Source organism: Eumetopias jubatus, unplaced genomic scaffold, assembly GCF_037043125.1.
Source record: "Eumetopias jubatus isolate StellerSeaLion01/CBP00866 unplaced genomic scaffold, mEumJub1_p1.0 scaffold_5, whole genome shotgun sequence".
Classification (NCBI taxonomy): domain Eukaryota; kingdom Metazoa; phylum Chordata; class Mammalia; order Carnivora; family Otariidae; genus Eumetopias; species Eumetopias jubatus.
The window spans coordinates 103,221,763-103,243,745 of record NW_028274811.1 but is presented as its reverse complement, the minus strand read 5'-3'; the positions used below and the strand labels follow the sequence as shown (position 1 = coordinate 103,243,745).

General features: G+C 40.8%; 1 protein-coding gene across 3 annotated transcripts in view; it reads right to left on the bottom strand.

Annotated features, from left to right (window-relative positions):
• The window catches only part of ATP10B (ATPase phospholipid transporting 10B (putative)), a 125,784-nt gene that overhangs the window by 88,794 nt on the left and 15,007 nt on the right, over window positions 1–21,983 (bottom strand). For all 3 annotated transcript variants that reach the window (XM_028106505.2, XM_088023477.1, XM_088023478.1), the window contains one exon: window positions 14,788–14,992. In XM_028106505.2, the coding sequence (XP_027962306.1) occupies window positions 14,788–14,992 (205 nt within the window). The remainder of the gene's footprint in view (window positions 1–14,787; window positions 14,993–21,983) is intronic.

Here is a 21,983-nt window from a genome sequence, read left to right as displayed (position 1 = left end):
TTTTTGGTGCAGTGTTCCATGATTCATTGTTTGTTCATAACACCCAGTGCTCCATGCAGAACGTGCCCTCCTCAATACCCATCACCAGGCTAACCCATTCCCCTACCCCCTCCCCTCTAGAACCCTCAGTTTGTTTTTCAGAGTCCATCATCTCTCATGGTTCGTCTCCCCCTCTGACATACTCCCCTTTTCTTCCTCTCCTGTTATCTTCTTTTTCTTTTTTCTTAAAATATGTTGCATTATTTGTTTCAGAAGTACAGATCTGTGATTCAACAGTCTTGCACAATTCACAGCGCTCACCGTAGCACATACCCTCCCCAATATCTATCACCCAGCCACCCCATCCCTCCCACCCCCAACCACTCCAGTAACACTCAGTTTCTTTCCTGAGATTAAGAATTCCTCATATCAGTGAGGTCATGTGATACATGTCTTTCTCTGATTGACTTATTTCACTCAGCATAACACCCTCCAGTTCCATCCACGTCGTTGCAAATGGCAAGATCTCATTCCTTTTGATGGCTGCATAATATTCCATTGTGTATATATACCACCTCTTCTTTAGCCATTCATCTGTCGATGGGCATCTTGGCTCTTTCCACAGTTTGGCTATGGTGGACATTGCTGCTATAAACATTGGGGTACACGTACCCCTTCGGGTCCCTACATTTGTATCTTTGTGGTAAATACCCAGTAGTGCAATTGCTGGATCGAACGGTAGCTCTAATTTCAACTGTTTGAGGAACCTCCATACTGTTTTCCAGAGGGGTTGCACCAGCTTGCATTCCCACCAACAGTGTAGGAGGGTTCCCCTTTCTCCACATCCCCGCCAACATCTGTCGTTCCCTGACTTGTTAATTTTAGCCATTCTGACGGGTGTGAGGTGGTATCTCATTGAGGTTTTGATTTGGATTTCCCTGATGCCAAGCGATGTTGAGCACTTTTTCATGTGCCTGTTGGCCATTTGGATGTCTTCTTTGGAGAAATGTCTGTTCATGTCTTCTGCCCATTTCTTGATTGGATTATTTGTTCTTTGGGTGTTGAGTTTGATAACTTCTTTATAGATTTTGGATACTAGCCCTTTATCTGATATGTCATTTGCAAATATTTTCTCCCATTCTGTCGGTTGTCTTTTGGTTTTGTGGACTGTTTCTTTTGCTGTGCAGAAGCTTTTTATCTTGATGAAATCCCAATAGTTCATTTTTGCCCTGGCTTCCCGTGCCTTTGGCGATGTTTCTAGGAAGAAGTTGCTGCGGCTAAGGTCGAAAAGGTTGCTACCTGTGTTCTCCTTTAGGATTTGGATGGACTCCTGTCTCACGTTTAGGTCTTTCAACCATTTGGAGTCTATTTTTGTGTGTGGTGTAAGGAAATGGTCCAGTTTCATTCTTCTGCATGTGGCTGTCCAATTTTCCCAACACCATTTGTTGAAGAGACTGTCTTTTTGCCATTGGACATTCTTTCCTGCTTTGTCAAAAATAAGTTGACCATAGAGTTGAGGGTCCATTTCTGGGCTCTCAATTCTGTTCCATTGATCTATGTGTCTGTTTTTGTGCCAGTACAATACTGTCTTGATGATGACAGCTTTGTAATAGAGCTGGAAGTCCGGAATTGTGATGCCGCCAGCTTTGCTTTTCTTTTTCAGTATTCCTCTGGCTATTCTGGGTCTCTTCTGGTTCCATACAAATTTTAGGATTATTTGTTCCATTTCTTTGAAAAAAGTGGATGATATTTTGATGGGGATTGCATTGAATGTGTAGATTGCTCTAGGTAGCATTGACATCTTCACAATGTTGATTCTCCCAATCCATGAGCATGGAACGTTTTTCCATTTCTTTGTGTCTTCTTCAATTTCTTTCCTGAGTATTTTATAGTTTTCTGAGTACAGATCCTTTGCCTCTTTGGTTAGATTTATTCCTAGGTATCTAATGGTTTTGGGTGCAATTGTAAATGGGATAGACTCCTTGATTTGTCTCTCTTCTGTCTTGTTGTTGGTGTATAGGAATGCCACTGATTTCTGTGCATTGATTTTATATCCTGCTACTTTACTGAATTCCTGTATGAGTTCTAGCAGTTTTGGGGTGGAGTCTTTTGGGTTTTCCACATACAGTATCATATCATCTGCAAAGAGTGAGAGTTTGACTTCCTCTTTGCCGATTTGGATGCCTTTGATTTCTTTTTGTCGTCTGATTGCTGTGGCTAGGACTTCTAATACTATGTTGAATAGCAGTGGTGAGAGTGGACATCCCTGCCGCGTTCCTGACCTTAGGGGAAAAGCTCTCAGCCTTTCCCCATTGAGAATGATATTCGCTGTAGGTTTTTCATAGATGGCTTTTATGATATTGAGGTATGTACCCTCTATCCCTATACTCTGAAGAGTTTTGATCAAGAAAGGATGTTGTACTTTGTCAAATGCTTTTTCTGCATCTATTGAGAGGATCATATGATTCTTGTTCTTTCTTTTGTTAATGTATTGTATCACGTTGATTGATTTGCGGATGTTGAACCAGCCTTGCAGCCCAGGGATAAATCCCACTTGGTCGTGGTGAATAATCCTTTTAATGTACTGTTGGATCCTATTGGCTAGTATTTTGGTGAGAATTTTTGCATCCATGTTCATCAAGGATATTGGTCTGTAATTCTCTTTTTTGATGGGGTCTTTGTCTGGTTTTGGGATCAAGGTAATGCTGGCCTCATAAAATGAGTTTGGAAGTTTCCCTTCCATTTCTGTTTTTTGGAACAGTTTCAGGAGAATAGGTATTAATTCTTCTTGAAATGTCTGATAGAATTCCCCTGGGAAGCCATCTGGCCCTGGGCTTTTGTTTCTTGGGAGATTTTTGATGACTGTTTCAATTTCCTTAGTGGTTATAGGTCTGTTCAGGTTTTCTATTTCTTCCTGGTTCAATTTTGGTAGTTGATACATCTCTAGGAATGCACCCATTTCTTCCAGGTTATCTAATTTGCTGGCATAGAGTTGCTCATAATATGTTCTTATAATTGTTTGTATTTCTTTGGTGTTGCTTGTGATCTCTCCTCTTTCATTCATGATTTTGTTGATTTGGGTCATTTCTCTTTTCTTTTTGATCAGTCTGGCCAGGGGTTTATCAATCTTGTTAATTCTTTCAAAGAACCAGCTCCTAGTTTCGTTGATCTGTTCTACTGTTCTTTTGGTTTCTAGTTCATTGATTTCTGCTCTGATCTTTATGATTTCTCTTCTCCTGCTGGGTTTAGGTTTTCTTTGCTGTTCTTTCTCCAGCTCCTTTAGGTGTAGGGTTAGGTTGTGTATTTTAGACCTTTCTTGTTTCTTAAGAAAGGCTTGTATTGCTATATACTTTCCTCTCAGGACTGCCTTTGCTGTATCCCAAAGATTTTGAACAGTTGTGTTTTCATTTTCATTGGTTTCCATGAATTTTTTTAATTCTTCTTTAATTTCCTGGTTGACCCATTCATTCTTTAGTAGGATGCTCTTTAGCCTCCATGTATTTGAGTTCTTTCCGACTTTCCTCTTGTGGTTGAGTTCTAGTTTCAAAGCATTGTGGTCTGAAAATATGCAGGGAATGATCCCAATCTTTTGGTACCGATTGAGACCTGATTTGTGACCTAGGATGTGATCAATTCTGGAGAATGTTCCATGGGCACTAGAGAAGAATGTGTATTCCGTTGCTTTGGGATGGAATGTTCTGAATATGTCTGTGAAGTCCATTTGGTCCAGTGTGTCATTTAAAGTCTTTATTTCCTTGTTGATCTTTTGCTTAGATGATCTGTCCATTTCAGTCAGGGGGGTGTTAAAGTCCCCCACTATTATTGTAGTCAATGTGTTTCTTTGCTTTTGTTATTAATTGCCTTATATAATTGGCTGCTCCCATGTTCGGGGCATAGATATTTACAATTGTTAGATCTTCTTGTTGGATAGACCCTTTAAGTAGGATATAGTGTCCTTCCTCATCTCTTATTACAGTCTTTGTTTTAAAATCTAGTTTGTCTGATATAAGGATTGCCACCCCAGCTTTCTTTTGGTGTCCATTAGCATGGTAAATGGTTTTCCACCCCCTCACTTTCAATCTGGGGGTGTCTTTGGGTGTAAAATGAGTCTCTTGCAGACAGCATATTGATGGGTCTTGTTTTTTAATCCAATCTGATAGCCTGTGTCTTTTGATTGGGGCATTCAGCCCATTTACATTCAGGGTAACTATTGAAAGGTATGAATTTAGTGCCATTGTATTACCTGTAAGGTGACTGTTAACTGTCTGTTGTCTGTGTTCGTTTCTGCTCTTTGCTGCTTTTAGGTTCTCTCTTTGCTTAGAGGACCCCTCTCAATATTTCTTGGAGGGCTGGTTTCGTGTTTGCAAATTCCTTTAGTTTTTGTTTGTTCTGGAAGCTTTTTATCTCTCCTTCTATTTTCAATGATAGCCTAGCTGGATATAGTATTCTTGGCTGCATATTTTTCTCATTTAGTGCTCTGAAGATATCTTGCCAGTCCTTTCTGGCCTGCCAGGTCTCTGTGGATAGGTCTGTTGCCAATCTAATATTTCTACCATTGTAGGTTACATATCTCTTCTCCCGAGCTGCTTTCAGGATTTTCTCTTTGTCTCTGAGACTCGTAAGTTTTACTATTAGATGTCGGGGTGTTGACCTATTTTTATTGATTTTGAGAGGGGTTCTCTGTGCCTCCTGGATTTTAATGCCTGTTTCCTTCCTCACATTAGGGAAGTTCTCTGCTATAATTTGCTCCAATATACCTTCTGCCCCTCTCTCTCTCTCTTCTTCTTCTGGGATCCCAATTATTCTAATGTTGTTTCGTCTTATCGTATCACTTATCTCTCGAATTCTGCCCTCGTGATCCTGTAGTTGTTTCTCTCTCTTTTTCTCAGCCTCTTTATTTTCCATCATTTGGTCTTCTATATCACTGATTCTCTCTTCTGCCTCATTTATCCTAGCATTTAGTGCCCCCATTTTTGATTGCACCTCATCAATAGCCTTTTTGATTTCGATTTGGTTAGATTTTAGTTCTTTTATTTCTCCAGAAAGGGTTTCTCTAATAACTTCCACGCTTTTTTCAAGCCCAGCTAGTATCTTTAAAGTCATGATTCTGAACTCTAGGTCTGACATCGTACTAATGTCCGTATTGAGTAGGTCCCTGGCTGACGGTACTACCTCTTGTTCTTTTTGCTGAGGTGATTTCTTTCGTCTTGTCATTTTGTCCAGAGGAGAATAGATGAATGAGAGAACAAAAGGCTAATAGGTTTACAACGTCCCCAGCAAATATACTGCATACAAATCAGAAAAGACCTGAAACCAGGGGAAAAGAAAGGGAAAGAAAGAAAAAAGAAAGAGAAAAAGGAAAAAAAAAAAGATAAAAACAAAAACAAAACAATTCAAAAAAGGCAGAATATGATCAAATATGATCAGGCTAGTGCATAGATCAGTGCCACACACTAGATTTTGGGCGTATTTTGGTCTGTTAGAAAAAAGTGCCTCCTAAAATTTTAAAGGAAGAAAGACATATATGTACAAAATAAGGGTTGATACAATGAAGGGATGGAAGATGACTGTAAAGATGAAAATTATAAAAGATTTTATAAAAGGACTTGGTAAGATAAGTTGTTTGAAAAAAGAAAGAAGATTTAAGGGAAAAAAAAAAAAAAAGGAAAAAGGGAGAGAATGTGATCAGGCAGGAGACTAGAACCAAGCCATACACTAGTGGTTTAGGGTATATTTTGATCTGTTAGAAGAAACTGTACCTCAAAATTTTAAAGAGAGAACAACTTATATATATATGCCAAAAACAAGGATAACTACTATGAAGGGATAAAATATGACTCTAAAAATGAAAAAAAAATAAAAAATGTTTTTTTTTTTTTAAAAAAGGGATTTATAAGATGTTGGTTGAAAAAGGGAAAAAGAAAAATAAAAAAAAGTCAACAAAAATTAACTTTGATGAAATAATGAATCATGGTAAAAAAAAAAAAAAAAAAAAAAAAAGAAGCCATGAATCTATGTGCAGTATTCCCCTAGCGCTGGAGTTCTCCTATTCTCCTTGATCGATCAACTTGGTCTTGGCTTGCTGGCTGTTTGTGTTGATCTTCTGGGGGAGGGGCCTGTTGCTGTGGTTTCCAAATGTCTTTGCCGGAGGCGGAATTGCCCCGCCCTTGTCGGTCCGGGCTAAGGAAGCTGCTCCAGTTTGCTCTCAGGGGCTTTTGTTCCCTGCAAGCTCTCGGTACAGCCTTGGAGGACCAGGGCGAAAATGGTGGCCTCCCAGTCTCCGCCCGGAGTAGCCGAGAACTCGGGGCCCCGCTCCTCAGTGCGCCCCCAGAGAAAAGCAGTCACTCCCGTGTCCCCGGTCTCTGGCCGCACTCCGTGCTCACCCGGCCTGTGACGGAGCGTTTGTATCTCTGGCACCCATCCCCTTGTGGAGTCTCCAAACCCAGCAGATCCCTGCGGTGCGTTCCCGCACCGCTCCTCCCCGGGAAGGAAGGGGAGTCTCCCCGGATCTGCTGCTTGTTGGGTCCTTGCTGGGGGAGCCGTGCCCCGACTGGGCCGCAGATCACAGTTTATGGCAACCCCGAGCTGAGAGCCCGCGCCTCGGCTCCGTCTCTGCACCCGGCTTCCCCGCCCCGACACCTGGGAGCTCTGCCGCACTCAGGCACCCCCGGTCTCTCTGTGACCCCAAGGGTCCTGAGACCACACTGACCCGGGAGGATTCCACCCCCCGCTTAGCCACTGCAGCGACGTCCCTCCGCCGAGCCAACTTTTAAAAGGTCCGATTTTGTGCTCCGCGGCTCTATCACTCGCCAGAAGCGGCTGGCGGAGGCCCCTCCCCCGCCGTCTATCCTCCCGAATATCGCCTCGGATTCACTTCTCTGCACATCCTACCTTCCAGTAAGTGGTCGCTTCTCTGTTCAGAGAGTTGTTGCTACTCTCCTGTTCGATCTCCTGTTGAGTTCGTAGGTGTTCAGAATGGTTTGATCCCTATTCAGCTGAATTCCTGAGACCAGACAAAACCTAGGTCTCCTACTCCTCCGCCATCTTGCTCCGCCCCCCCAGAAAAAGACTTTTTAATAGAAGTTTCCAAATACTGCTTAACACTGGGAAGGGGAAGGGAATCTCCCATGTTTCTGTGTGTGTGTGTGTGTGTGTGTGTGTGTGTGTGTGTGTGCTCATGCTCTAGAACAACTCTGGAGGAGAGGGTCACCAAAAAGAGGTCAGAGGGTTATTAAAAATAAAAGTAAGTTTTTTGTAGGGTTATTTCCCTCATGGTCTAATTATTATTATTGCAAATAATTATAACCAAAACTTGTATAGTTGCAGTATTTTCATATTTGTGAAAATTGTATTTATTTGAGAAATAAAATATACATGTAAAAGGATCTAAGAATCACTTCAGCAATGGGAAAAATAATAATGTACATCCGAATTGAGTTCCAATTTTGGCATAACACTGCATTAGTAGGGTAATCTTTGACAAGATTTAATCTTCCTGAAATTGTTTCCTCATCTTGAAAATGTTACTAATTCCTACCTTTTTTACTTCCAAGGATTGCTGTGAGTGTCAAATATCAAAGGGGGCTGTGTAGTATAGTGGCTAAGGACTTTGCCTAATGTGAGAGAAGGGTTTACATACTTCATATTGATGAGGTTGTGTAAAGACCTCTAGTCCTGATTTTCAAGTATCAGCATAAATCTTGATGTATTTAATCTTTAAAAAGTCCTAGTTGTGTCCATTTAAATGGCATGGAGATAATGATCAATCCAATAGCAATATGTACCTCCAACATGTACTTACTGTGATTTCTAAACACTATCTTCCATTGAGAGGGACTAGATCTATTGAAGACTATGGGGGTCATGAAAAAGAGCTCAGGAGCCAATTCAAAGAAGGTCCCACTAGCTAAAAATGGGGCAATCAATAAAGATAACAACTGCACTGATTTGACACACATCAAATCTGTTTAAATCCATCAGTGCATATTGATACTAAATAACACAAACTCACTGGTCACCTTCGCAGGATGGGAGGGAATCAATTCATGCAACAGTAACATATACACTCCCAAACACAAACCTAACCTGAATCAGATTTAGGCACGAGTTCTAACTGCCAATTTATAGAAATATAATGAATAGGGAAACATGTTTAAATGACATCTAGGAATCAGATTTAGGCACGAGTTCTAACTGCCAATTTATAGAAATATAATGAATAGGGAAACATGTTTAAATGACACAACTGGGAGACAATGCGAACAGCAAAATCGAGACTGTAGGAAATTTTACAGGACCACCTGATTTATTCAGCAACAAAAACTAAATATACAAGAGAAACAAAAAAAGAAAGCTGAATAGGGAAACTCTAGAGTAAAGGAGAGTTAAGAAACTTATCTAGGTCTTTAGACTTGGATTCTTATTCAAACAAACCAGAAAATATCGAACACTGATGTCAAAGCTGACATGAAGAAATTAATGCTAATATTTTTAGGAATGACAATGGTATAATTGCATGTTTTAAAAATCCTATCCTTGAGAGATAGATATTAAAATATCTACAGGTAAAATGTTGCAACATTGAAGTTTACTTCAAAATAATTTGCAGAGTAAAGAGGGTGAGGCTATAGATAAAACAAGACTGTCTATGAGTTGATTGTTGAAATTGAGTGATGGCACATTAAAAATTCATCGTATTATTCTCCCTACATTTGAATATACTTGAAAATGTCCATAATAAAACATTAAAATAAAATAATTCTGCCTGAGTTTAAATCCAAGCTCAGTCCACTGCTAGCAGGGTTACTTAACTGTTCTTGCCTCATTTGTCAAATGGGGATAATCAAAGTGCCTACCTCGCAGGGTTATTTATGGAGAGTAGAAAGAGATAATAGGTATAAAACACTTAGGAGAGCTGCCCATGGCACACAGTATATGTTCAACTTATCTAATGATATTACTTATTATCATTATATATCACGATGTAGATTTTATATTGAAGGGATGCTAGAAAATATGATCTCTGCTCAACATTTAAGCAGCGGTTAATAGATAGAAAGACTATCATTCTTAAGGGAAACTTGGAACAGCCTACCAGGGGCAGGTCTCATTACAAAATCCACCAGGAAAGGGGATTTTTCTCTGGTTCTCAGGGCTGGCAGGGTTGAGAGGACAGCAACCTTTTGCTTCTTTCTAGGTATGTCATCACTGAACTGGGAGGGTGATAAAGGACTCCCTATCCTCCCTCGAGTCTTTTGGCAAAGTGCTCTGCTGCCTAAATATGTTAAAGTCAGTGCACACATTCACTGTAGAAGATCCGAGCTACAATGATTCTTCCTAACTGAGAAAATGGCTTAAAATCCCTAACCATTACGGAAGGCAAACTAGTTAAAAGGGAGAGTCAATTAAAAATTTTAATTTGGGCAATAAACAGATAAGCACAATTATTACATTAGTCAATGATGCCCTAGGCCAGTGCTTTCAAACTTCTCTTGTGCATAGCAGTCACCTGGGGATCTTGTTAAACTGCAGATTCCAGTTGAGTTTATGGCAGGGCCTGAAATTCTGCGTTTCTAACAAGCTCCCAATTGACAATGAAGAGGCTAGTCCACGTATCATACTTGCCATAGTAAGCACTTGGTTGGCACTGGGAAATGATCTGACACATGTTTTAGTAGGAGTTAGGATTCGGTGATTTGGATAATAGATAGCCAGGAAAGTGTTTCATCTGAAATATTAATTGGAAGAATTAATTTCTGATTCTTTGGCTTTGGTATTTTCCATTTACCAAAATAAATGGCACATACTCCTTCTCAGGTATTAAATGCCTACTACCCATCTTGGAAATCCTTTTGAGAAGAGATATTGGGTATCAGAATGTCATCAAAGAGAAAATGGTACAATTTAATTCTCTAATAAAGTCCTCTGACCTGCTCAGCAGACCTTAGCATAATTCTAATTTTGGATTCCTTCCCTTTCCTCAGCAATGGGATGTGGGAATAAATATTTCAAGAACAGGTCAATAATTTTGTGAATTCAAAGATCACCCAGCATGATAAAAGTCTAAGTTGAAAAAGAAAGTTGGCCTCGTCCAAGTTGAATTCTAAGAAAAGGATTTTGAAAGCAACTCTTTGGCAACCTTGAGAATGATATGCCTTGTCACAGGAGAAAAGTACTTTTGAGAAGCTCTTTTATATTTGTAATTTCATTTGAACCTACATGGGAAAGGGGAGGATGAATTGCCTAGGGCCTTCTCTGTTACTGCTCAGCTACTGTGATCATGTCTGCTCAACAATCCAGGTTAATTTCCCCCCCCCCCCAAATTTTCATAGGAATGCTAAAATTATTGCGGTAAAAAATAGTTCTGAAAACTCAGGGTTAAAGAAAGTTTAAAAGGTCTGTTGACTGCATATCTAAGAGACCTTACTATGTTGATGTACATTGGACCTCCAAGAGGGGTCCACAGGACACAGGTTTCCCAATCAGATTTGACCATGATCCTTGTTTTCTAAGAACTATCTCTTGAGATAAGCATTTGGCACACTCTGCCTTGAGAAATGGTGATCTGGGAGAGCTGGGACGAAGTTTGTCTTATTGACTCTGAATTAACAGAATATACTAATCTCTCGTCATCCGCAAGATGGTAAAAATGGGTGTGGGTGTACAGATGGGGTAGGAAGTTTCTAGAAATCTGTTAGTAAAAACCCTTTTGGCAAGGTGAAGATCTTATAGTCAACTAGGGGTTATAGGGAAAACTAAGAAATGCCATTAACACTTATTATTTAAGATATCAAATTTCCAAACAAACCATATCTGTAGGTGCTCAAAACCTTCTCTGAGACAATGGTAAAATTTGCTGCTTCTATTCCTCAGAGTTGTTATCTGTAAAATGAGGATAGTAATATCCTCTTCATAGGGTGGGTGCAAGGACTAAAAGAGACAGTGTATGGAAAAGCACTGGCACATGTAAGAAGCATGGACATGGTAGTTTTGTTCTTATTATTAAAAGTGTTTTTTGTAAGCGCTTGAGGTGACGCCTTTCCTTTGCTGTACAGGTCTTCAAGAAGGTGGTAGGTGGTAGGTTCATGTCAAGATCATATGGGGGAACATTTAAAAAATATGCATGCCCGACCCCTACACAGTCCCAGCGAGCCATAATTTAGTGATAATGGGGAAAAATGCATGTATGTTTTTTAAAAGTTTCTCCCTGTGGTGATGATGGTACATCTTGAACACCAGTAATATATTTGGAGCAAATTCCTAAATTGTGATTCTACGTCTCCTGAAGTAGTTCTGGAGCATGTTCCTTGGAATAAAAGGTCTCTGTGGTTAAATGTTTAGAGATGCTGCATACTGGTCCCTGTCCCCTCTCCTCCTTGGGGCTTATTAAAGTACCTGAGATGTCTGGCAGTACTATTTGAAATATTTGAAAATTTGTAAACTATTGTCTTCTGCTTTTTGATTTTGCAACATATATTTTTCCTGCAACTCTCATCAATGTCTGTCCAATACATTTGAGAAATGCTATAGTAAAGAGAAGAGAATTCTACCTATATTCAGAGATCTTTTTGCACTGACATAAGGGAGAAGCAAGGTAGCAAAGAGCAGACCAAATTCCTTCTTCTCAGGGAGCTGGTTAAGCCTACTTTTCAATTTTTTAAATTTTAATTATTTATTTATTTGAAATATTTTATTTATTTGAGAGAGACAGAGAGAGCATGAATGGAGAGAGGGAGAAATAGACTCCCTGCTGAACAGGGAGCCTGATGTGGGGCTCGATCCCAGGACCCTGAGATCATGACCTGAGCAGAAGGCAGACGCTTAACTGACTTAGCCAACCAAGTGCCCCTGGCTAAACCTACTTTTATTCTTCCTGCCACATGCTACTTATATGTGGAAAGAATATTGAAAATGATAAATGTGTGCATTCAAGTAAGCATCTCTGGGTAACAGTCAAAGGGCCAGGGAGATGAGCTACTATGAACCTTAGGAGCTGAGACTTTCGACAAACTTGGGTTTGAATCCTGGTTCCAACACTTTCTGGCTCAGTGATCTTGGACAAGTTATTTAACCTATCTATGCTTCTTTTCCTTATGTGTATAATGGGGACAATAATAGCCCTGTCTTGCTGGGGGTTTGTAAGGATAAATGAGATAATCATGCAAAGCCCTGGGTAAGGACTTAATAAAAGTGCATCATTATCATAACTATTATTATAAAAATGGAAAAACACACTTACACAAAGTGAGGGGAAGAATGAAGGAACAGAATAGAGAACACTAAAAACCTTGAAGCTCAAATAAATCTTCTTCCCTTCACAAATGAACATTTTTTTTCTTTTTTTTTCTAAGTCATTATGCCAAGTACCCCGTGAGATTTCAGGGGTAGAGTTTGAGAGAAGTTATTAAATTGGCTGGTCTACCGCACTGGAGTGTGAATGACCCTTTCATCTTGCTCTTCTTTCCAGTCAAATCCCCAACTATCTGACTAATTAACATACAAGAAAAAGCTTGGGAGCTCTTGCTAAAGACAAAAAGAGAAGTGGCTGGTTGAAACTCAACAACACTGTGCTCTGCCCCTGGAGAGAGAGTAAAGAGGACCCAGAACAGTGTTGAGGATGCTGGGGAGGGACTGCTGAGGGGGAGGTTTGTAAGCATTGTAAGAAAATACAAGTTTCAATGCTCCCAGAGCTTTGTAAAAAAAAAAAAAAGAAAAAGAATAGAAAGTCTCAGACTTTCTTTGCATGTAGTATGGCTGAGGGGACAATCCTATATCTCACACACACACACACATCCACGTGTGGATGTGTGTGTGTGTGTGTGTGTGTGTGTGTGTGTGTGTGTGTGTGTGTGTGTGTGAATCACGTGTATTTCTTATTGTGAATTATGGTTAAAGAAACTTAAAAGCCTCTGATCTAGAGGGCAGGCCACAGGGCCCTGAGCCAAGAAACAGATTGCTGTGCATCTAGAATGGCTTTGTGAACTTTCCCCCGATCCTGCCCTGCTTTTTTGTAAACTCTAGGGTGATTAGTGAATGTGGTAAGGACAAGCAAAGGGGAGAAAACTCAGACACCACACACCAGTGCAGTGAGTGGAGCCTGGTGGAGCCTGGAGACCAAGGGAAATAGTGAACCTGCAAAATAACAAGAAATGAACTCAGAACCTGCAAAATAACAAGAAAAAGTGGATGGCAGCGAAGTGGTCATGATGGTTTCCACGCCCAGGGTAGTAAGTACAGCTGAGGTAGCAGTAAAAGTCCATTTATTGCGGGCCTACTATGCACCAAAACCCTAGATTTTGTTCCTTACTTTCTTTATCTCCTTTGAATCTCCCAGCGGAACTAGGGGAGAACTACGTAGAGATGAGAGAACAGGCTTGTGAGGACTGATTCAATCATACCAGAGAGATTTTTCGAGAACTATTCATCTGGTGCTTGGAGAGAGGCAAAATGAGGTATAACAAATTGTCTTCTCTCAAGAAGTTTCAATCTAGATAACTGAACTCTACAAGAATCTCTGAGGAATGAGCACTTGCTTTCTTTCCTCTAAATCCCTGACTCATCTAATTTCCCTCCTGACAAAGCCTGGCAGAATGAAGAAACTGATAGATTTTTTATTCTTTTCCATGGACAGAAGAAGGAAGGGAAAAATGAAGGGGGGGAAATCAGAGGAGGAGACGAACCATGAGAGACTATGGATGCCAGGAAACAAACTGAGGGTTCTAGAGGGGAGGGGGGTGGGGGGATGGGGTAGCCCACTGATGGGTATTAAGGAGGGCACGTACTGCACGGAGCACTGGGTGTTATACACAAACAATGAGTCATGGAACACTACATCAAAAACTAATGATGTAATGTATGGTGATTAACATAACATAATAAAAAAATAAAAAATAAAAAAAACAAAAATCAATACCTTCAAGGGGAATTTTAATTGAAAATTTCAAATTTTCACCCCCAGTTTCAATTTATCAGCACATATTGCCTCTGAACACCACTGACATTTATTGCCAGCTATTTACTGGTCTCTTACTATGTATCTACCTTCACACTAAATAATTCCTATACGTGTCCTTTAGTCTTCAGAATCACCCTAACGGAGAAGGTACTATTTTTGTACCCATTTTCCAGATGAGGGAATAAAGATGTGAGAGAGTAGTAACTTGCCTGAGGTAAGAATATTACTAAATGGTGGGGTTGGGCTTTGAGTTCAGTTCTGTCAGCCTCCAGAGCGGGCTCTTAACCACCAAACAGTAATGACTTCCCTATGATGTCCACAGTACCATACATGTAAGTGTGGGAGTTAACTAAAACTGTTGATGATCATTCCCTGTTTCTCTAGGAGGGAAGGTAAGATGTACACAAGTGGAAAAATAGTTAACAGTACCTTCCTGTATCTTATGCTCTAGTCAAAGTAGTACTGGAGAAGATTCAGGGAGAGAGGAGCTGGGCAGGATGGGCAGGGACTGCATAAGCACGGAAAAGTGGGTTAGTCCCAATGGTAACTGAACAGATATTAGATTCCTTGGTTTAGACCGAAGACCACAGTTTCCTTAATAGAGTGGGCCCCCATTTAGGCATTCTGAGGCTTTCAGCAAGTTATTTAACTTTCCTACGACTGTTTCCCCATCTTTGATAAGGGGATAATACCCATTAAGAGGCTTGCTCGGAAGATTAAGTATACCTAAGTGCTTGGGAAAAGGAGGCATCCCCTACTCTCTCCTCCAGCTACCAGATTAAGTTCAATTTTCCAGTAGTTGGCTTGTTTCTTCCCTTTGACCTTACTTTCGAAGATCTCAGAAAGAGCCTTACCTGCTCTGAGAAGCCCTTCACAACACGTCTTTGTTTGAGGTTTGTCTCTCCATCCAGGTTGGCAGTTTCCAGGTGGCAGATCCCACTGGGGTCTGAGGAGAAGAGGAGGAGTATGTCTGCTGGGATGATCTCGTTGCATTTCATTTGGATGAAGTCTCCCACACGCACATCCTTCCAGCACTTCTGCACGTAGCTCCGCTCTTTCCTTGGGTGGGAGAACAACAGTGAATTTTAAGGTTCTCCAGAAAATTAATCAGTGAATGGAGGAAGTTCCCACCTGTACCTAAATATCCCCCAAGCAACTTGTCACAAGATTGTTTGGTGTTCTACCTTGCCTCAAATGACCACCATCATAACTTTCTGGAAAAGCTTAGCATGGCCTATAGAATCCCACTAGTAGAAGATCTGTCCTCATGATCATTTAGAGTTTTGACTGACTGTTGGCTGTAGACTAGGTACCGTGCTCAGCCTTGCTTCCTAGCAGAAGAAAAAAATTAAAGAAGAAGGTGACTACATAGTCATATTACTATAGTACTCTTAATATACATCATTTTCCAGAATAGCCAGTTATCACTGCAGAAAGCAGGTTTGCAAGGAAAGATTGTTTAGGAAAGATTGTTTCTTATTAGGAGAGGAAAGTGGCAGTAGGAAAGTGGGGATAAAAACCTTTGTGTAGGAAGATCTGGGGTGGTGCTGAAACGGAAAACTCCGGGCAATCAGGGAATTAGAAAGACAGCACCAGGAAGTTTGACAGAATGGGACCCATGGTGATCATAGAATCAGAGGGCTAAAGAAATCTCAGGAAATTATGAACTTTCTTTTCCCACCCAATTTATCAAACTCAGATGTAACAGTGGCAGCAATAATCACAAATGTAGCATTTCTGCCGTGCCAAGCACTAGGGATAGTTAATACTTTATTTATTTGCATAATAGCCCACTGGAATGGATATTGTTAGACCCAGTTCACAAATGAGGAAATTGAGGGTCCAAGAAAAATTTCCCAGGGTATTATAAAAATATCTGAAACCTGAGCCCAGAGCCAACCTGACACCCAACCCCACAGTTCTCACTGTTTGGAGATCCTACCTTCTCAAAAGTATTCCCCTCTCTCCTCAGGTCGCAGGTATATGGCAGCCTCAGCTTTTGCACCACCAGCCAAAGGACTCCCTACTACTCAAGTCAAGACATTCCATTTCAAGGAGCTCTCATCTTAGAAATTCTTCCTTCTACTTAGCCAAATACTGAACTAGTTCTGTTCTCCTGATTTATTCCATCTTCTACCATTTTGTAGATATTTTAAGGCATTCATCAGGTATTCCCGGAAGCCTTTTGGACTTGCCGAGTCAAATTTAACTTTCCAAGTGCTCTTTATTGCTCTTGTATGACAGTTTCAAGACCTGTCCTGAAGGTGTGGACTGTTTTGTCTAAGGCTGTATTTGGAAATGTTCCTCTTTAAATATGGGATTTGGAACCAAACCAATATTCTACACATGTTCTTTTCAACTGAGCCCAGCTGGCTTACAGCTGGATGCCTCTGAGCCCAACCAGGCCTAGGGAGGGAGGCTCTTCTTTGCTGTTTTTCTCCACTGGTGCTGAGCCCCTCTGGGCATGTTAATGCTTCTGTTTCTGTTGGAATTTGGGTGCCCTGGCCATGACAAGACTACTCTTTCACAGAGAAAGAGGTGTGACCTTAATTTTGCTTTTCTTTTTTGACTTCATAAAAGTCCCTAAGGTGGATAAGGGTTTGAGGTCTTCTTTCCTTCTTTGGTGCCCTCTGGAGAACCCCAAACAAGCCCTCCTAAGACTCTATTGTTCTTGTCATAGAAGATCCATGCAGAGGACTCCCCTAGTCCCCTGAGATGAGTGTGCTTTCATCTGGAAGGCCAATCAAGGGAAGGTCTGATCTGAGTCTATAAGATAACCAGGGACACCAGTATTGGGGAGCATCTTGCCATGCTAAAGACCCACGGAATTCTATGGACATTCTTGTGGCTCTAGAAAGCACAGTAAAGCAGCCACTGGTATAATCAGTCCACGGGCAGTATCATCCAAATGACTAATGAGACCACTTCTGAGGATTTGGGGAGCAATGCATCTGTAGCATTTTAGTAATAGTGCTTCTTTCCATGAAAGACATTTAACACATTTCTAAACACTTTTTGATTCCACCAACTTATTTTATCACTTATTTTTCCTGTAAAGAATAGGGACAGTACCCCCTGTATTTTTTTCCTCAGTGGCATTTCAGAAATATACTTATCTGTTTGTTTATTGATATATTTAGGGTGGCTACTCCTCCATCAGGGATGTGAATATTATTGTCAAATAATTCATTGTCTTTCTGCTGATTCAGGGAAGGATTTGTTTTTTCTTCAGAGTAGCCTTGAGAACACCTGTTAAATGTTCAAGTATAAGGCTATTTAAAGGAACTGGAATGGCCCATACTCTCCATGGGAGAAGGAATCTCACAGGGTCAAAGAAAGATTGTCCTCTATTGCTTTTGTTGTTGCTGTTCTTTTTGAGGGGGTGCTTAAAACAAAACAAAAAATCCTAAATATTACAGCAAAATTGCTCCAAGGAATAAAGGATTATCACTCAACTTGTCCACATTCTTCCCCAGCTTTGACTTCTGTGTCCTATCAGATAATGCCTTTGGGGATGGTGGGTATCAGTTGATTCCTATAACCTCAACACTCTGTCTGGTATTTGAAATTGAGTTTAGTGAAAATGCCTTTGACTCTGAGCATTATCCTGATTGCCAGTACTTCCAGAGCACACTGGTTCAGAAGATTTGCAAATGCTAGTTGGGATTGCTGCATACATAGGCATATCAGAGGCAAGGCCAACATACCCTTATCCTTGAACACTGAATCTCATTCTTCCCTCTTCTTCTTCTTCTTTTTTTTTTTTTAACAAAAAGATTTTATTTATTTATTTGACAAAGAGAGAGCGAGTGAGCACAAGCTGGGGGAGCAGCGGAGAGACAGGGAGAAGCAGGCTCTCCGCTGAACAGGGAACCCGATGTGGGGCTTGGTCCCAGGACCCTGGGATCATGACCTGAGCCGAAGGCAGATGCTTAACCAACTGAACCACCCAGGTGCCCCTCATTCTTCCTCCTTCTAATAAAGGACTCCACTGCTTATTATGGTATCTGGGTTATTAAGGTGATGGAAGATGGAAGGTTATGGAGATGAGCTTATGGCATATGCATTTTTATAAGCACTCACTTCTGTGAGCTGCGCTGGAGTGTTAATTCCCATTGGGATGATACGTATAATGAGGTCAGGCAGCCACCCAAGATGCTGTAAGTCAGACCAGACTCTGATTTCTATTATTCATTACAGCCTAAGGAAGTCATTGCCTTACTAGTAACAATCACTTCTGTCTTTCCTTTAGGTTAATCCTCTCTTCCTTAGGATGACGTGTGGCAGTAGAGAAAAATTCTTAGTCCCTGTTGTAGGCATACCCTCCCTTAAGAAAGAGACTGCCCATCTTTGTGAGTGTGCACCTCAGAGGCACATATGCCTTGAGGCACACAGCCTATTACATGTGTCTGGGATAATGAAGCTACAGAATCAACCTGATTTTGGGATGGTTTTAAAAAACGTGTGTGTGTGTGTGGGGGGGGGGATATGGTTTAGTAACTTAGCTAGTACATAATTTGATGAATTATATTTATATTAACCCAAACACAGTTATGTTATAGAATCAGAGTCAAATTTTAAAGGCATTTTGGGGGATAAAAAATGAGACATCAGGGTAAAAAATGAGACATTTCATTCTTTCACTTGGCCACTTAGCGCTGATCTCTTGGTTCTCTGGGTCCATTTTGTCTCCCCAACAGTCAGGAGTATGAGTATGTCTGTGGAAAAGTCAAGGAGTCACAGCCCAAGGGGGTCCAGCCAGAGGAAGTGATGAGTGGCTGAACCCCGTTGAGGTGGAAAAGCAGCATGCCCCTGCATTGAGTGACACCCAGATGTGGCCAGCAGCTGGCTGGGTGCCACCTGAGGAAGTCATTTGGAACAGCTGCCTCAGGTGGATGAGTCCATACGCTCCTGATCACCTCTCTGCTCAGTGAGTCACACCTGGGAACCAACTGCTATTTTAGTTTCATGGGATGTTCACTGCTGTTTAAAAATAAGACAAATCAACATGGCTTGGGATGAAGACTCCATCTGGCAGATTCTGCTTCAAGGAGAAATTAAGTGGTGCCATGCTAAATGGCTTTCTGAGAGGAGATGGGGCTTATTAAGAGGGAAATAAACAGCAAGAGAGGTTTGTAGCAAACTGGATGCCATGGGGAAGCAGGTGAAAGGAGGGGAATGGGGGAGGAGAGGATGCTTAAGGCTCCATTTCTCAAGTGTGTGGGTTTTACAAAAAGAGTTTCAAGGAACTAGAGTAGAGAGGATTTATCAGGAGGTTTAGTTGTCTGTGGGACTTATTCAAAACAGGATGATGAGCTTCCTTCTAGAAGCTTGAATGCCAGACATAGAATGGTCAGCATTACTACCCCAGGGTGAAAGAGGAATGCCAGGGAGAGTGAGTGTAGTGTAGGGGTTAAGAGTGGGTTTGAATTCCAGCTTCACAGCTTATTACCCATGTGACCCTGGGCAAGTTATTTAACCTCGCAGAGCCTTTGTTTTCTCAGTTGGCAGTAATGTGTGCGCTTGCCTCAGAGAGTGGTTGAAAGGATTGGTGACATGACCCATGAAAGGGACTGAGCTCAGGGCTTTGCACTTGGTAAGTACTCAATAAATACAAGCTTCCTTGATGATGATGATGATGACGACGACGACATGATTATTAATATCATGGGGAGTGCTAACTCCCTGCTCTCCCAGCCCCAGCACTCTCTCCTTCATGCAATTGGGACACCCATTTTATGCCCATGATTACATTTTATGGTGTGGGCCCAGCTACACAATATACAAACACAGGAAACTCTAAAAATTGAATCCTTTTGCCCAAGTTCAGAAAAGAGGGACTCAATCCAGCTGATTGAAGACTTAAGGCTCTGGCTACTGGCACAAACTCCCAGAAAAGTATATCCTTAAAATCAGTGCTGCCCAGCAAGTTCATTTGCAGATGTTGACACACTGATTCTAAAGTTGATATAAAGAAGCAAAAGACCCAGAATAGCCAACACTATTAAAGGAGAACAAAATTGGAGGACTACTGCTACCTGACTTCAGGACTTCAAACTGCAGTAATCAAGACAGGGTGGTATTGGTGAAAGAAAAGATAAACAGATCAATGGAACAGAAGAGAGAACTCAGAAATAGACACATATATAATCAACTGATCTTTGACAAAGGACCAAAGACAATACAATGGAGCAAAGATAGTCTTTTCAACAAATGGTGCTAGAACTGGATGTCCACAGACAAACAAATGAATTTAGACACAGACCTTACACTCTTCCCCCAAAATAACTCAAAATGGATCATAGACCTAAATGCAAAACACAAAACTCTAAGACTTTTAGAAGTTAACATAGGAGAAAATCCAGATGACCCTGTGTATGGTGATGACTTTTTAGATACAACACCAAAGTCACTATCCATGAAAGAAGTAATTGATAAGCTGGACTTCATTAAAATTAAAAACCTCTGCTCTGCAAAAGGAAATGTCAAGAGAATGAGAACACAACCACAGACTAGGAGAAAATATGTGTCTTACAAAAGACACATCTGATAAAGGACTGTAATCCAAAATATACAAATAATTTAAAACTCAACAATAAGAAAATAAACAACCCAATTAAAAAATGGGCAAAAAAGCTGAACAGACTCCTCACCAAAGGAGATACACAGTTGGCAAATAAGTATATGAAAAGATGTTTTGGATCATATGTCATCAGAGAAATGCAAATTAAAACAATAAGAAACCACTACATACTTATTAGAACAGCCAAAATCCAGAATTCTGACAACACTGAGTGCTGGCAAGGATGTGGAACAATAAGGACCCCTATTCATTGCTGGTGGGAATGTGAAATGGTACAGCCACTTTGGAAGAAAGTTCAACAGTTTCTTACAAAACTAAACATACTTTTATCACATAATCCATCAATCATGCTCCTTGGTATTTACCCAAAGGAGTTAAAAACTTATGTCCATACAAAAACCTGCACATGGATGTTTAAAGCAGCTTTATTCATAACTGCCCAAATTTGGAAGCAAGCAAGATGACCTACAGTAGGTAAATGGACAAACTGTGGTATATCCAAACAATGAAAATATTAATCAGCACTAAAAACAAATGAGGTATCAAGCGACAAAAAGACAGAGAGGAACCTTAAATGCACATTTCTAAGTGAAAGAAGCCAATATGAAAGGCTACATATTGTTTGATTGCAACTATGTGACATTCCAAAAAGGCAAAACTATGGAGACATAAAAAGATCAGGGGTTGCCAGGGGTTGGGACGGGGTGGGGTGGAGAAAGATGTAAAGGCAGAGCACAGAGGATTTTTAAGGCAGTGAAATGATTCTGTAGGACACGACAGTGATGGAAACATGTCGCTATACGTTTGTCCAAATGCACAGAATATGTAACTACCAAGAGTGAGCTGTAATGTAAACTGTGGACTTTGGGTGATTATGATGTATTGTGACAAATGTAGCACCCTGATGGGGGATGCTGATCATGAGGAAGGCTATGCCTGAGCGGGGGCTAGGGGTATATGGGAAATCTCTGTACATTTCCCTTAATTTTGCTGTGAACCAACCTAAGACTGCTGTAATAAAAAAATAAAGTCTTAATAAAAAACAAACAAACAACAAATCAGGACTGAAGGGATTTGATGGATTTTCAGTTCTATTCCTATTATTCAGGTAAGGAAATTGAGGCTAGGAGTGACCTGGCCAAGGTACACAGTAACAAAGTTTGCACTGGAACCTCTACCCTTTCCATCGTGCCAAAGAAGAGAACCAGGGCCCTGTGGCGGGCTCAGGAATCCTTGTAATGCCCAATTGTTTTGCCAGTGGTGTGTCAACATAGAGGCAGTACCAGAGAGTGGTTATAAGCTTTGGAGTCAGGTGAGCCTGATTTGAAACCTGGAACTATTTCTTACATGTGGTGTTGCCCTGAATCCACTGCTTAACTGTCTGACCCTCAATTTACTCATCTGTCAAATAGGACAACTAAAATATATTCTATAGGTTATAGTGAGAGCTAACTAAAATAATATATG